A 16,925-nucleotide genomic window follows, 5' to 3' on the forward strand; every position below is an offset into this window, starting at 1 on the left:
TAATTACTGATAAAATTTTATATTTAATCTAAATAGTTTTATGGTTACTGTTTTTGTCTGATTAGATTTTGTTTCCAAAGATGAAATGTCCAGTAATCTAGTTTTCTGGATTTGACAACCCTTTGGCAACCCTAGTGGGAATATATTGAGAGAGGAAATTGAGATGAGAGAATGGAACTATTTGAAAATAGGAATATTTTAAGGAACTGCTTGGAGGGATGGAGGAAAGGGTAATTATGGAGACATATAATGGATTGAGAGAAAATGGAGAGGAATTATTGGGAAGAAAGGAGATTTAAAAAAGCACTAAATAAATTGTGAGATAATAAAACAGTAGGTATGGATGGGATTCCAGCAGAAATGTAAAAATATGAAGGAGAAGAGTTAGAGAGGTGTGGATTTGGAAATTTTGAAACAGAGTGTAAAGGGAGGGGGGTAAGGGAATAGAACAAGGGGATAATGGTACCGATATTAAAGAAGGGGAAGGGAGGAAAGTGAGGGATTTTAGAGAGGTTAGGTTAGGTTAGGTTATAATTATATAATATTTATATAGTCATTATTATATAAAATTTATATGACTGCTCTTATCATTGAGTTATTCAGAACTTATTTTTTTATTTGGTTATATTTTATGACTTGTTACTTTCTATAAATAAAGTGACAAAAGTATAACATTTATGAATCAAATAAATTATTATTATTATTATATTATATTATTATTATATCGTGCAATATACGACTGCCGTTTTATCGTTTCAAAACTTTGACCGAGCTTCTTTGTTAATTCCAGCTAAAACTTATAAATTTTTAACTGCCTTATTGTACTTTACATAAATTTTCATTGTTAGAGCGCTATTTCAGAAAAATTATTTTCACAATAATCTGATCAAAACGTAACCTGCAATATAATACGAGCCTTTTTAATCATTCTTACGATAATGGCGAATGATTTTGTTGACAACCTATAATATATGTGTATGTAATATTACATATAATATTACATAAAATATTTATGTAATAAATATTATAAATATTATAAATATATTATAAATATTATAAATATTATAAATATATTATAAATATTATAAATATTATAAATATATTATAAATATTACAAAATATTTATGAGCTATGTACGCATTTCTCATTATTTTTATAATACTATACTTCCTTGGAAAATTATATTCTTCTATACCTACACACTCATACATAATTTTATCATTATTTAATTTGTTTGGAATTTTATTAACAATTATTGAGAGTGCAGATTTTACTATATCATAGTAATGAGTCTTTTTAATTTGTTTCAGATCAAGTTAGAACGAGTGTTGGGCGTGACTGTATCCAGCAATGCAGCCCTTGATTGCGACATGACCATCGAGCTGGTTGCTTATCCAGCTGGGTAAGCTTGATTTTCTCTAATTGATTTATTTGAAACAGAATGTAGATAAATACTATAAACTTTACTTTAGACAATTTAGATATTTCTAAAAAGAGTAATATATAACGCAGTTTTTTATAGTCTCTAGCAAAAAAAAGAAATAACGAATTATTTGCAATAAAACTTTATTAGTCATTTATATTTGTTGTATATAAACACTCAAAATGTATGTGCGTGCGTGCGTATGTATCAAATTGCTATGTGCCTTGTACATGAAATGATCAATAATGCGCAAATAATATAATCTTACTCGCGCAGTATTTCACGAATATATTTTTGTGAAATTACGACTGTCAACAATGAAAATGTTTCAATGTTCTATTTTTCTATTAATATGCATTCATCTACAATTTCTCGCGCTGCGAGAAATTTGATTATTAACGATAAGTTGTATTATTGAGATACATCACTAAAAATTGGGTTCGGGTATAGTGCATAATAAAGTGCTAATTTGTTGCTATTCTATTGCTCTAAGCGTGAATTTATTGTTTCTACTTATTAGCAAGAAAATGATATTAAAGATGGGAGCGCTTACTAACTATTAAGCTAGGATTCTCACTTCCGAAAAACACTTATAGCGAGTTGTAAATCAAAAGAACAAATACTAGAATTATTGTTAATTAATTGCTCAAAGATACTGCAAACGGATTTGGAAAATATCAAATTTTTAAGAATGCATCAACATGACACTCCCATTAAGTTAGCCCTAGCCCAGTCAACAGAGACGAAAAAGGTGATTTGATTGCATTAAACCTGGGAATTTTGAAATTTTACGGTCATGTAGTTTTATGTCCTAAATAATTTTCTGAGTTTTCAACCTTGGCGGGGCACCGCTCACGTCGCCATATTGGAAAAATGGGGCAAAAAAACGGTTTTTCCGTAATATCTTGGTTGGTCATACGACAAAAATAGTTATTATCAATATTACAGAGGAGGAAATTTCCTACAACTTTCATCTGAAACTTTTTTTGTGAATTGAATTCCGATCTATAGCGGCGTAAAAGCGAACAATATTCTGCGAATTTGTGAAAATGCTTGTTTCTGACCTACAGCAGCGTAAAAGCGAACAATATTTTGCAAATTTTTGAAAATGTTTGTTTTTACTCAAATTTTTGAATGTTATTAATTAATAATTGGATGTTGACATTGTCAACTATCGATTATATCATAATTAACTATCAATTCATTTTCACACCACCATCACCATAAGAGAGTTTTTTTATCGGCGTTTTTTTTTTTTTTTTTTTTTTTTTTTTTTTTTTTTTTTTAATGTGCCATTCGCAATAGACCTTTCTATCCACACTCGTAATATATTTTTAAATTATTGAAAACGGCTCCGTTTTGATGATCCAGGTTGATCGACATCTATTTCTTCTGTACTCGTAGAAGGAACCTCATAGTTGTTATTATTTATTTATTTATTATATTTAATCCTTGTCTTGCGGCTTTGGATGGCTTCCGATATATTACATTTTTCCTTCATTACATTCATTCGACAAATAAATATTTAAATATTTATAACATTGTAAAATCTATATGACACTTTGTCAATTTGATTATAAAATGTTGCATCTTATAATTTTTTAACTTTATAACTTTTGAACTTTAAACCTTAAAACTTAAAACTTAAAACTTAAAACTTTAAAACTTTAAACTTCAAAAATTCTAGAATACTAAGATCCAAAATTCACATCTGACAATTTTTACGCTTAAAATTAAAACTTAAAACCTACAACCTAAAACATACGACATGAAAACATAAAGCATAAAGTCTATAACATAAAACATAAAACCTAAAATATGAAACATAAGAAACGTAAGATATCAAAACGTAAAATCCAAAATATGAAATTTAAAATATTAACATTCGATCACTTCATTGTTAAATCGTTAAATTATTAAAACTCTTAAAACTCTTAAAACTCTCAAAACTCTTAAAACTCTTACAATTTTAATACCTTAAAAGCCCTGAATTTAAATTCGAATTAAGTTTGAAATCTTTGTGCTTTTTTTTATAATCTTTATACTCAGTCTACTTAATTATCTAGCCTTTTTTCTCCTCCTTCCTTTCTCTTTCCTGTTCAATCCTTTTCATTATTTCTAATCCTTACCCCTCTTCACTGAGAAATTCGTCGATTTGTATGTCATTCCTGGTCGCCTGGCACTCCCTTAGCACATGTGTTATACTCTCTTCCTCCTTTTCGCAAATTCTGCATATCCTATCCTCTATTTCTCTCCAGTATTAGTCTCCTTTCATCTCATTTCCACATCTATACCTCGCTGTTAGACACCTATCCTTTCTTTTCCTTTTCCCCTGTAGATATTTTGGCACATCCTCTGTAATTATGTCCTTATACATATTATTGTATCTTGCTTCATTAATTTTTTTCTGTCTTTCTTCTTTCTCTTTTCTTCAAATATCTTTTCCAATATCATTTTAACTATTTCCTGATTTTCTTCTTCTCTCTTCTTTTTTAATTCTTCTTTCTCCATTCCTATTCTTTTTAATAATGTTCTTCTTGCCGCTTTCCATTTGCTCTCTTCTCCTTCCTTTCTTTCTTTTTCTAAGTCTTTTATACATTCGATAACTATCTTCTTCTCCAAATTTTTCGCCTTTTCTTCATATTTAATTGCTCTTCTCATTACTTTTAATCTTAGTTCTATCATTTTCGTTTCTTCTACTAAAATGTAATTTGCCGTTCTCCTATCCAACTCCAATATCCATTTGACATACTTTCTCTTGACCCTATCCAGCCTAGCCTCGTTCTTCCACCCCCATATTTCTGCTCCGTATAACGACACGCTTCCTACTAAAGCGTCAAACATCTTTGCTCTTCTTCTATAGTCGTTTTTAAAAAGCCTCTCTCCTATACTCCAAGTCTTCTTCATACCAATCATCGCCCTCTTGAGTCTTCCATCACCTGTTTTTCTGCTCTCTCGTTCTTTTGCAATATATATCCTAAATACTTTATTTCCTTGACCTCCTTTATGCTTTCCTCTCCCCAACCTCATAGTTATTTAATTCGATTTCTTCGTTGATCCCAGTAAAGGACAATGTCTCATCAATTTCTATCTTTATTTATTTCTGGCATCAACATATTCTCATCATACAATTCTTTTGTCATCATTGGTGAAGACAAAGATTTGGTTTTATTGATAGGATTAGCAAGATCATATCCAAATATTTATTTTAAGAAGCCAGGTAAAAGAAAAATTTCAAAAAAATTATATTTTTCTCAAAGTTTTTTGTAGGGAGAAGCAGCAGCAGATGATATATTATTTCTCCATGCATTTAGCGGATGCGATACAATATCTGCTATATTTAATATAAGAAAAAACAAGTGTTTACTATTCTTAAGAAGAATCCGCACTTGAACAATACTGTGCAAATATTTAAACAAAATGATATAGACTGTAAACTTATTGCTAATGCCGAAGAAAGATTTCTGATCGTGTTATACGGTGATAAAGGAACCAAAACATCAGGTTCATTTCGTTACCAACAAAAATTGTGAAATCGGTAATAAAAAGTAAATTTCATCTTGCTTCGTTGCCTCCTACACGAGAAGCTGCACATCAGTATTCATTTAGGACGTATCATCAAGTTCAGACTTGGTATGGCATCTCACAAAATTCACAACAGTAGGGCTGGCAAAGGAGCAAAGCTGAACTTATTCCAGTTAGAAACATAAAAGATCCTGCTCCTTAAGCTTTGCTCCAATTTATTTCATGTAACTGCAAGACTAAATGCAGTGCTTGCGGTTATACAAAAGCGGACGTTAAATATTTCATTATCTGCGGTTACTGCAATGGGCAAACATGTGAAAACAAATACAGATTTTGGACGATTTTGAAGATGAGGGTGATGAAAAAATATAGGCATAAATTGAAGAAACATTGCTCTTTACATTGACATCAACGAAGAATCAAACTATCTCCGAGATTTCTTTTCCAACAGAAGAAATAGATGAGAGAGATGGACCATCAAAACGGAGTTTACAATAATTTAAGATATATATTGTGAGTGTGGATTAGACCTACTGGGTATATCACATTAAAAGAAAACGCACCGATAGTTCTACCTCTTGATGGTGTGAAAATGAATTGGTTGATAGTTAATTTATGATATAATCGATAGTCGACAATGTCAATATACAATCATTAACTGATAATTTTCAAAAATTCGAGTAAAAACAAGCATTTTTTAAAATTTAAAGAGTATTGTCCACTTTTACGCCACTGTAGGCCGGAAACAAGCATTTTCAAAAATTCGCAGAATATTGTCCGCTTTTACGCCGCTGTAGATCGGAAACTATCCAATCTACAAAAAAAAGTTTCAAATGAAAATTGTAGCAATTTTTCTTTTCCATAATATTGATAAAAACTATTTTTGTCGTAGGATCAATCGAAAAAGAAATATTGCAAAAAAAACCGTTTTCCGCCTCATTTTTCCAATATGGCGGCGCCCCGCCAAGATCGAAAACTCAAAAAATTATTTACATAGAACTACGTGACCCTGTACAATTTCAAAACTCCCGAATTTAATGTAATCAAAAACTACCTATTGACTGAGCTACTTTCTTCACCCCCCCCCCCCCTCCGCCAGTTCTAAATAAGTTTTAATTTAGATTAAAATTAGATGCTGAATCCGAATAGCTAATTAGGTGCCGAAATCCGAAATTAGGTGCTCGAACCGTTTGGCAGGAAATTATCGATCTTGGCGGGGCGCCGCCATATTGGAAAAATGAGGCGGAAAACGGTTTTTTTGCAATATTTCTTTTTCGATTGGTCCTATGACAAAAATAATTTTTATCAATATTATGGAAAAGGAAAATTGCTACAATTTTTGTTTGAAACTTTTTTTTTGTAGATTGGATAGTTTCCGATCTACAGCGGCGTAAAAACGGACAATATTCTGCGAATTTTTGAAAATGCTTGTTTCCGGCCTACAGTGGCGTAAAAGCGGACAATATCCTTTAAATTTTTTTAAGTGCTCGATCTTTTTGGCAAGATTTCGGACGTAAACGTCGATTGCGTTTATCGCCGTATAGGAGTAAAGTCCTATTAAATAATTAGGTACTCGATAGTTACTGGTATCAAAATATTCGTTAATTAATATTATGTAAAGATATTAAAATGCCGAATTAAGCGCTCAATTCGTTTGGCAGAATTTCGAACTTAAACGTCGGTTGCGCCCACCGCCGTACAAGAGTAAAGTGGTATAAAATTATTTTACTTTGGATATATCTTAACGGTTTCTGAGAGCACTTAATTAGCACTTAATGTATTTGTTTTTTTAATAATTATTTTATTTGTTTTTTTGTATGGGGAGTACCAGCTTAATGTTAAGCCAGCCCCCCCTCCCCACCACTAAACATCTAATTTCCTGCCAAACATTTCGATCATCTAATTTCGGACTTCGGCATTTAATTAGCACCTAATTAACATCTAATTTTAATCTAAATTAAAACTTATTTACCGCTGGTGGGGGGGGGGGGGGAGAGGCTAATTTAATGGGAATGGACATGACATATACTATGAACATATAGTATAAAAATAAAATCATCAAAAATAAGTAACTCACAATATCAGTTTGTTATAAAATTGTGTCTTGTATTAAATGCTCTGAAAATAAACTATTTCTGAATTACTGTTTGTACTTTGACTAGAAAATTCACTCAAACTGTGGCGATGCTAACGTGCCTACAAGAATAAAGTACATAAACGTAATTAATTACTGTTATGATTTTGGTCTTAAAATGTTTCCTTAATTTATTGCTCTCAAGAAATATAATATGGTATTTATTGCTTAATGTTTGACTTAAAAAACTAAACGCAATTAATTGCATTCCTGTACTTTTTTTTTGTAGATAAGCCAGCATGGCCATTCGTTTGGGTTGACTATTCTATGTCAAACGTTTAGCAATACATTCAAATTATATATCTTGGAATCGAAGTATGCCATTTTTGCATAGAACCATATTTTGCGATTGTCCAAATAGTTGTCCAGAATCCGCCGTATTTTGATTTCCTCGTCGATGGGTGTATAACTTTCTGCATTTATTGCATTTTTTGCGAAGCTCTGATAAATATGAATTTCACCAGTATAATGCCTTGTGCTCGAGAAATTCAACACTTATCCCATAACTGTATCATACGCTTCATTGAGCCGTCAATGATTTTCTGGGCTGTACTATTGGTATCTTCAAAGATAATCTCCCTTGAGACCAGCTCTTAATTGTGACTACAACTCGAAGCAAGTTCGAGATCATGGTCTTAAGACACCACGTAAGAGGAATACATTCCTACCAGTTTGATCTGAACAATCTTGACGATACAGAATTTTGAGGGAGAAGGAGATATATCGATAATAATGACTTCAACTCTCTCTCCACTCCTGAACTTTCCTTAACAGAATCAAGGAGCCTTATATCAGATCTATAATCGATTCTCCTTGCCATCTTACATAGATGCTAACTCCAGTTATGTTTATTAAATGTTTATTAAACCCAAGTTAGTGGTCCATTTTTCCATTCACTCGCCTTGCGCATTAGTTTGATTAGAGACCCATATTGTGGATCCAGTATTGAAATCCCCCATCACCATAACTGGTTTGCCTGCCAACTTGCGCACAATTTTGTCTAAAGACTTTAATGCCAACTTAAATTCATCCAAGGACTAATTCAGTGAAAAGTAGCATCCGATTACGATGATATCGCTACATTCAATGGCTGCGAAGTTTTCTTTGATATTCTTCTTGCATCTACCCGGGCAATTGTTAGAAAGCCAAGTAATTGCCGATCTTTCATCCTCTGATTCCGTCCAATTCGGGTGTGGGATGTGATGCAGTTCGATCATTATCGTGATTTCCGCCTGTCATTCCGTCATGATTTGCATGGTCAAGTCTTACAATTGGCGGGAATGGTTTAAATTGGTCTGGATGAATTTAACCGCCATGTGAAGTAATTTTTGGATTCATACCTGAAGGCTCCTTTGAAGGATGATTCTCTGGATCTATCACTACTAATCTAATTTTAAGGAAGTTTTACGTCTTTGACTATTAAACAGTTTGGCTTCCCAAGACGATGATCGATCAAAATCCCACACTTGCACATATTGCGCAGTTCGTCTTTTTGTACAGTTCTTGATCAGGTGCCCAGTATTGCAGCAGTTATAACACATAAGTTTGATCGATCTCGCGTTTGCATGATGTTCTGACATGGCCAAACTCTAGGCATCTGAAGCACTGTAATGATCTAGCTTTAAGCATTACCACTTGTCCTGACGATCATTCCAGTCTACGCGTGCTGAATTATTGTTAGTAATAAGGAGTTCAATCTCAAGGGGGGTCTGGGCCCAGTAGATCCAGACAATTCCAACCTTGCTAGTTTGTGAATCCTTCTTGTCTTTACTTTCAGATTGGAATTCGCCAATTTAGGCAAATGTTTCGACAATTTCAGCTTTGGAAATCTAGTCATCAATGTCGAGTATCCGCACCTCGGTTCTTTTGATTGAGCACTCCTTTTTGATCGTAATAGAACTTCTTCGTTAAGAGTCTCTCACATACGACTTGCTAACTCTATCGTCTTGACGTCAAGGGGAGAGGTTTATTTAAACATATTGCGATTGGATACAATCACTCATATTGACCGATGCCTAAAGTAACCAGGACGATTGACTAATTAAAAGGCTTTATTTTCAACTGGCCAATAAGTATGTTGTGTCCAATTGATATACCCTCTCTATCAGATCCACGGATCTCAATATTTTATAACTACTGTAAATTTTAAAGCTCAAAAGTAATTGAAACGTAATCAATAAACCGCCAAATTTTTCTAAGGCTTCGATAGCTATCATCATATTGATATCGAAAATTACTGAAATTAGTATTGAAATTACTATCGTAGATTATGAAATAATTTTAGTAACGATCAACGAGTGATCTACAGATCGATTTAATGTGATTGTTATCAAATTGCTGTCATTAGTTTACCTGTGATTAAATCATTCATTATCGCTCTCGAAGTTACTATTAGTAAATATTTCAATATACTCAATAATTAATTCAATAAATTTTTAGCTATAGTACTAGCGACTTCAACCATGCAACTTTTGCAATAAACTGATGTACTGCAAGTGAATGTATATACATTGTATCTTCCAGACATGAAATCTACACTTTATCACGTCTGCCATTGATGCATATCGAACTGTATCTCTTAGCCAGCATGTTAGTTTTACTAAGCTAGTAGATATAGTAAACGTATCTCTCCTTCACACGGCCTCATTCTCTCTCAACAGGAAAATCCGTTGGGAACGAAGAAAAGATTAAAATCGCCTCACTCCTCTTCATCTCTACTCTCTCTTTTTTCTTTCTCTTTCTTTTGCTTTCTCTCTCGTACTTCTTTTTTCTTTTCTTATTTATATATTTCTTTATTTTTATCTTTTTTTTGATTAGTATAAATCAGTTATAAGTCGATATCCAATTTTATTTTATATTGCACTCAGTTTTTGCACTCATATCTCTTATTTCATTAGAAATAAGAGATTTCTAATAAAAATACTGCTTCTTATTATATGCTATGATATTAAAAATTATCAAAGAAATTGTTAGATTTACTCTGTGTGATCGCAATAATTGCAATTAAGATTAATTGAATGGCGAGAAATCAAGAAATACAAAACCTTTAACGAGATAGAAAACAAAAACTTTAATTGTCGATCCTATAATGTTAGTGACCACGAACTAATAAGATTGCGATAAATAAATCAGTAATACGGAATATGATTTATCACACTAGACTATATAAAATCCAATTAATTTTTAGGTATAAATTCAATGTAATAGCAAATAATAATATTGTAAATTACTTTAAATTTATGCTTACAATAATAACATTTTGTTTACATTATAGATTATATTAGAAATTTGCGATTATATGATGATTTTTAATGACTAGTAAAATTGTTTCGATTGGTTGCGTTTTACAAATAATATCGTTTCTATTGCATTACATTACAGCTGTACCGTTGTGCTATTCAATCCACGGAAGAACAGTCAAGCGCATGTGTTGAACGCCTGTCGCAAAACCGTAACTTCTCTAGCGCTCGCCGGAGATGGCAAGCTTCTGGCAACGGGTGAATGCGGTCACATGCCGAACGTCCGTGTCTGGGATATCTCAGATCCGTATAATGCCGTGCAGATTGCTGAATTTCCCGGACACAAATACGGCATCAATTGCGTGGTGAGTGCTACTTGCAATAATTTTTCATCTCGTATATTCGCAAAATTTTGGGTATTTTTTACTTCTTATTTCTCTTATTTCTCTATAAGATTAGGTTGAAATTATATACTAAATGGACTATGTGTTGTTATCAAAAAGATTAATTTCAAAATATAATTTTTTTTTTTGGATATAGCCATTTAATATATTTTATTTTTAAAACTTCTCATAATATTAATGTAAAAAATAATTAACAAATTTTAAGAAATTAGGTTCTCATGTGACATTACAAATTTCAAATAATCGTGGGCTAATAAGAGCCAGAACGCGGATAGTAGTGCGTTAGATTCATAGAAAAATAATTCCCGATTCAGCGACTTTGCCCCGATATTTTTTCTCGCCTTTATTTATCCAGGGGGGTAAAGGAGGGTTTATTATATATCTCGAATTGAGATTATTTTTAAAAATCTTGGTATAGCACCAAGTAAATTTCGTGCCCTGTGCACATATTCAGTTTCATAGAAAACTTATTTTTCTATGAAACTAACGCACTACTATCCGCGTTCTGGCTCTTATTAGCCCGCGGTTATTTGAAATTTGTAATAAAAAATAATTGTTTTCTGACATATACATGTGATAATAAATTTTTAATAATTTATTTTGTTATATACATCACACAGAGTACATATATTGTATTGATTTGGCATTATTTTACATAGTTTTCCATAAATCAAGAAATTGATAGTTGATTACTTTTGTAATTACGTCCAAATAAAATTTTTCTGAACATAATGATTATTCGACTTTTGTACCGTTTAAAAAGAATTGGATGTTATAATAATATATATAAGAGCAAAATTATTTTATTTGTTAAATAAAATAGCATATTTGAGATTATAGCATAAACTCAATCAGAAAATATGTATTTTGATAATAAAAATAACAGATATTTAAGAAAAAATATAAAAAAGAAGTATTAATGTCATATATAAGTACAATATAATTGAATATTATAGATAATATTGCATAAGTAATAGGTAAGCTATCAGGGTTAGTTTTAATTTTCTTTTTATAAATGTAAATGTAATATAACATATATTGTTGTTACATCATAGTTATATTCCGTATAGAACTAACGATTAATTAAACGATTTATTAAATTAATATAACGATTAATTAAATAAATAAAAAAAATAAATTATATTAAATTTATAAAATTCAAGATTAATTTATATAGAAATTAAATCTGATTTTTCGCTTCAAATTTGCAATAAATAAATTATTTCCGATTTATCCGTTCAATTTTAAATAATTTGTTTAATATTCTGAATCTTCTGTTGGAATTATATCAGAAATTATAAACTGATAGAAAAAAATATTATACTTTGAATCTTATGTTAGTAATTATCCTTTGTAGGTTTTACATACATTCATGATGGAAGCTTGAATACGAGATAGTTTTGCCTGGTTTCGTATGTTGACAAACGAAAAACATATATATGACAATATTATAATGCAATAATGTCTTATTATATTGTAACTTATTATATTATAATTATTGTAACTTTGCAAAATAATATATACATATACAGGGTGTCTTAGACCACCCGTAAACCCCTTTTCTTTCAAAAACTGAGCATTTTAGAGAAAAACGTTTTGAGCAAAAATTGTATGGTTTTGAGGGGAACATAAGATGGTGTCATTGGTTTGACCTTGGATAGCATCGTTAAGGTCAAGTCAAGGTCACCTTTAATTTCTTAAATGGAACCCTCTATTTTTTATTGCATATTCTTATATATATTTTTAAAACACTATAAAAAAGTATTTTTTTAAGTACTTTTTGAGTTATTTTGTATTTTAATCTGACATATTTTGATATAAAAAATTAAATATCTTGGAAAATATTTAATTTTTGATAATCTTACCGTAATACTTTCATGTACAGAATAATGAGACAAATCAATTAGTATAGAAAATAACTGTTTTTAAGAAAATTATTTACGATGTATTCTTGTAAACAATTATTTGTTTTTTTTTGCACTAATTGATTTGTCTCATTATTCTGTACATAAAAGTATTATAAGATTATCGAAAACTAAGTATTTTACAAGATATTTAATTTTTTATATCAAAATGTGTCAGATTAAAATATAAAATAACTCAAAAAGTACTTAATGAAAAAATATTTTATAATAGTGTTTTGGAAAGCTCTCGAGGTAAGCTATAAGAATATGCAAAAAAAATAGGGGTTTCCATTTAAGAAATTAAGAGTGTCCTTGACTTGACCTTAACGATGCCATCCAAGGTCAAACCAATGACACCATCTTATGTTCCCCTCAAAACCATACAATTTTAGTTCAAAACGTTTTTCTTTAAAATGCTTAGTTTTTGAAAGAAAAGGAGTATAGTCTAGGACACCCTGTATATATATATATATATATATGGTATACGTATGATATATTACAGCTTTTTATCACATAAGTAACTTATGTTTTATAATAACAGCAATAGACTCAGAATATTAACATTACTAAATAGGGAAACTAGCGAATAAGAGCCAAGATACGGTTATTGATGCGTAAACTTTTTGTTGTTAAGTTTCAGCGATAAATATGCATTAAAAATGTATGTTTTGGATTGCTTTTTGGTCATTCTTTACAATATCTTATAAATCTCTCGACTTTTTCCAAACGATTTAAACAAAGTCCTTCATGATCTTGACACGAGATTATCATATGCCGGCCTTGGCAAACTTTGTGGCTACAACATGTTAATATTATTCTAACTTTTCTCTTGCTGGATTGTTTCTGTATTCAGTATTAATTATAATTAAGCCCATTTTTATAGGGTTCTATTAAAAAAATATAATATGTAATTTGATGTAATATTGCTACCGTAACTGGCTTTAAACAACTACAACTATGATGTCAAGGAAGAGGCGCAAAATACAATTAATGATTAAACGAACTTATCTAAGTGAAGTTCAATCATGATTGTATGAAGCGCTTCTTCCGAAGAGATCAGTCCCTCCCTCCCATTTACCTCAAGGGAGATACCGATCAAGAGACACGGTAGTGTCTCGCGCCAAGTCACGCACAGCAACAGCGAGGCACCCCGGGTATCTATACGTGAGTCGGCTAGTTGAGATATCTTAGATTTATTGGACTTCAACAACGGCTGAACTGATTGTATTTTTAATAGACTTAATCGATATCTTGGGTTTAAATTATATAATAAAAGTGTCTTTATCTTTTTTCTACATGTATCATGAACGGAGATATATGAATGCAAAGTCTCAATGTGAAAATTTTCTTTTAAGAAACATCCACATCATCATTCACGCAAGTCTCCAATGCGCATGCACGAATCTTGTACGGTTTGGAGCCTTTGACATAAAATAGCGCTAGTGGCACTTTGTGGTGTTACTGCTCGTATCCATACCTACTTTTGACAGGTATAAGTTAAATTTGCAATGCAAGAGTGCAGTATTATATAGCGTACGCTTTCATTTATAAAAAAGTAAAACTGCAAAATTCTTCGTGATACTGTGGATAGTTGGATCAGATATAAAATACACACACACACACATATCTAATAATAAACATATATACAATATATAGAATAGAATATAAACATCCTGTCATAAATGTATAGAATATTTTCTTATCTTATTTATAAAGACAAATAAAATATTGCAAAAGTAATTTATGCTATGTGTAAAAACAAAACATCGCATTACGTATAAAAATATTCTATATTTATTGTAAGAAATTGGCTATTGACCATGTGATGGCGTTGGAATCGTGTTACTAGCGGTCGCGCTAGCAGCGCTCGCATACGCATAATGATAGACGCCATAATTTGAATGCTTATGGGTAATAGTAATTAGCAACTTAGCAACATGTTATAAACAATGTATAAACGTTCCTCTAACAACGAGTCTTGTTAGACAACGAATGTACGTCTCCCTAGTAACGGGGAATGTTGCATGAGCCTGTGACTGACTGGGCGTCTTTTGTACGAATATGCGTAACAGTACAAACGTCTCGTCGGTCTCCAGCTTTAAAGCTCTTATTGCTTAACTGTCTCCGTTTTTCGAGTTATTGTTTGTGTGTTCGATTATTTGCTCTGACCAATTATAGACGTTTGCTTGTGTTAACTAACATTGTGCATTAACAATTTATCACGTTCTATATTAAAATATACGACATTGCTTCTGTACGCATTATTTTTCTGTTAAACGATATCATTTTCATAAAGTTATTCTCCTGACAAACTCCAAATCGCTGTCTTACATTATGATAAGAAAGAGATATATGTATTTTATAATATATTTATTATAAAATATGTATGTGTTTATATTCTATACCTGATTCAACTATCCAAGTATCACGAAGAATTTTGCAGCTTTACCTTTTTATAAATGAAAGAGTGCTACGCTATATAATGTTGCACTCTGGAAAATTTAACTTATATCTGTTAAAAGCCATTATGCGAGTAGTTATCGATGTAGGCATATAGACATACACATCAGTTAATATAAACATACACATCAAGAATACATATTTGAGTGGATTTGTGAAAGGAGTATCGTGTAGGTAATCATATAGTTATCTGTCATGCATCATATACAGTTACAGATAAGTATAAATAACATTGGTGAAACGCAGTATGTAAGGTTAAATTTCTATTTATTTTTTTGAATAATTTATGAATATACATTTATTTTTTAGTGGAATTAAAAACTTTCCAAGCTGTTGATAAGATTTTGACAAAGCCTGTAGCAACATATGTGTTGCAAACCAACATATTGTAATCAATTATTGTTTCAATGCTAAAGCATCGCTTGAAATAGATGAAGCATGTTTTAGTATCGTTAATAAATGTAATAGATCTGTTACATAGTATTTTTCCATCTGTCAGAATGCTATTTGATATATATATATATATTTAGCAAATAAATTTTAGTATTAAAACTGACATTATCGATAAGTTTGTTGTGTTTAGCATCGAGACAAAGATTGGTTATAATATGTTGGTTTGCAATAGACATGTTGCCACAGGCTTTGTCAAAATCTTATCAATAACTTGAAAAATTTTTCTAATTCCTTTTCTAGTTTCATTAAAAATAAATGTATTTATAAATCTATTATAAAAATTTATAAATTATTAAAAAAAATAAATAGAAATGGAAATAAAATATAAATAGAAACGTAGAAGATTTATACACATTAATCTTACAGACTATGTTTTATTAATGTTACTTATATCTGCATATGATGCATGACAAATAACTATATAATGACAATCATTTGACAAATACATTTGAATAGCTTATAAGCTACGTTAGAACTTCAGTTTCCAATACTGCTTCTGCAAATTACGCGTTCTCCGAGGAAACGCAACAATCATAAAACCGCGTAAAGATTTCAGAATATTTGAGCAGCCGGCAGTTTTCCGTATTAGGTCGATACTAACTCCTTGACGTTTTGCTGCAGACGTTGCCGCATGGCGCGTGCTATATGCTGAAAATATATTGACATCTATACTTGAACGATATAAAAAATTTTACCACCGATCCACGTATATTCTTGGTTTTTTCCAAATACAATAATAGCACTGTAGCCGCACAGACAGACTTGTCTTGAATGAAAAACGATAGCTTTAGCACCGGCTGCTTCTTATTTATACCGGATGTCTTTATTATATCAGGAATTTTTATTTTCAACGAATTCTCGTTTGTTCGGTAAATATTTCTCATATCAATTGCGACAAACTTTGCATACGATGCCCTGTAACTAGAGTCAGCAAAGTCACTAGTTTCAGCGTTAGGCATTTTAAATTAATTTCTTTATTCGGGTATCAACTCGACAAATATTTTAAAACAATGTGAAGGTCGCAAGCGAATCTGGGAGCCACCGATCGTAATTTTGCAACATCTCTAAAGAATCATAGGATTTTCTCGTTCTTTTCCAACTCAGATCACAAAATTAGAGAAATCGCTGATCTATAGCAATTCAACGAACGAGTGACGCACTTTTTTTAAACCTCTTTGTAAGAAACGATACATTGTTCGTGGAATCGGTAAACGGGTCAATTTTCTCTCTTGCACCGCAAAGGTCCACCATTTTTTGAAAGCAGACTCGTACTGGCGGAGCGATGATTCAGATAAGGACCCTATCAAAATATCCACCGATTCCAATGGAACTTCTTTTCGGCTGAAGGCTTCTCGGATAGTTTGCCGGCCACTAATGTAAGGC

General features: G+C 31.3%; 1 protein-coding gene across 10 annotated transcripts in view; it reads left to right on the forward strand.

Annotated features, from left to right (window-relative positions):
- Wdr62 (WD repeat domain 62) overlaps positions 1 to 16,925 on the forward strand; it is a 135,535-nt gene that overhangs the window by 34,850 nt on the left and 83,760 nt on the right. For all 10 annotated transcript variants that reach the window (XM_070297888.1, XM_070297883.1, XM_070297884.1 and 7 more), the window contains exons 3-4: positions 1,311 to 1,402; positions 10,464 to 10,686. In XM_070297888.1, the coding sequence (XP_070153989.1) occupies positions 1,311 to 1,402; positions 10,464 to 10,686 (315 nt within the window). The remainder of the gene's footprint in view (positions 1 to 1,310; positions 1,403 to 10,463; positions 10,687 to 16,925) is intronic.

This window comes from Polyergus mexicanus, unplaced genomic scaffold (genome assembly GCF_030449975.1).
Source record: "Polyergus mexicanus isolate NDT 795.1 unplaced genomic scaffold, iyPolMexi1.0 SCAF_6, whole genome shotgun sequence".
Classification (NCBI taxonomy): Eukaryota; Metazoa; Arthropoda; class Insecta; order Hymenoptera; family Formicidae; genus Polyergus; species Polyergus mexicanus.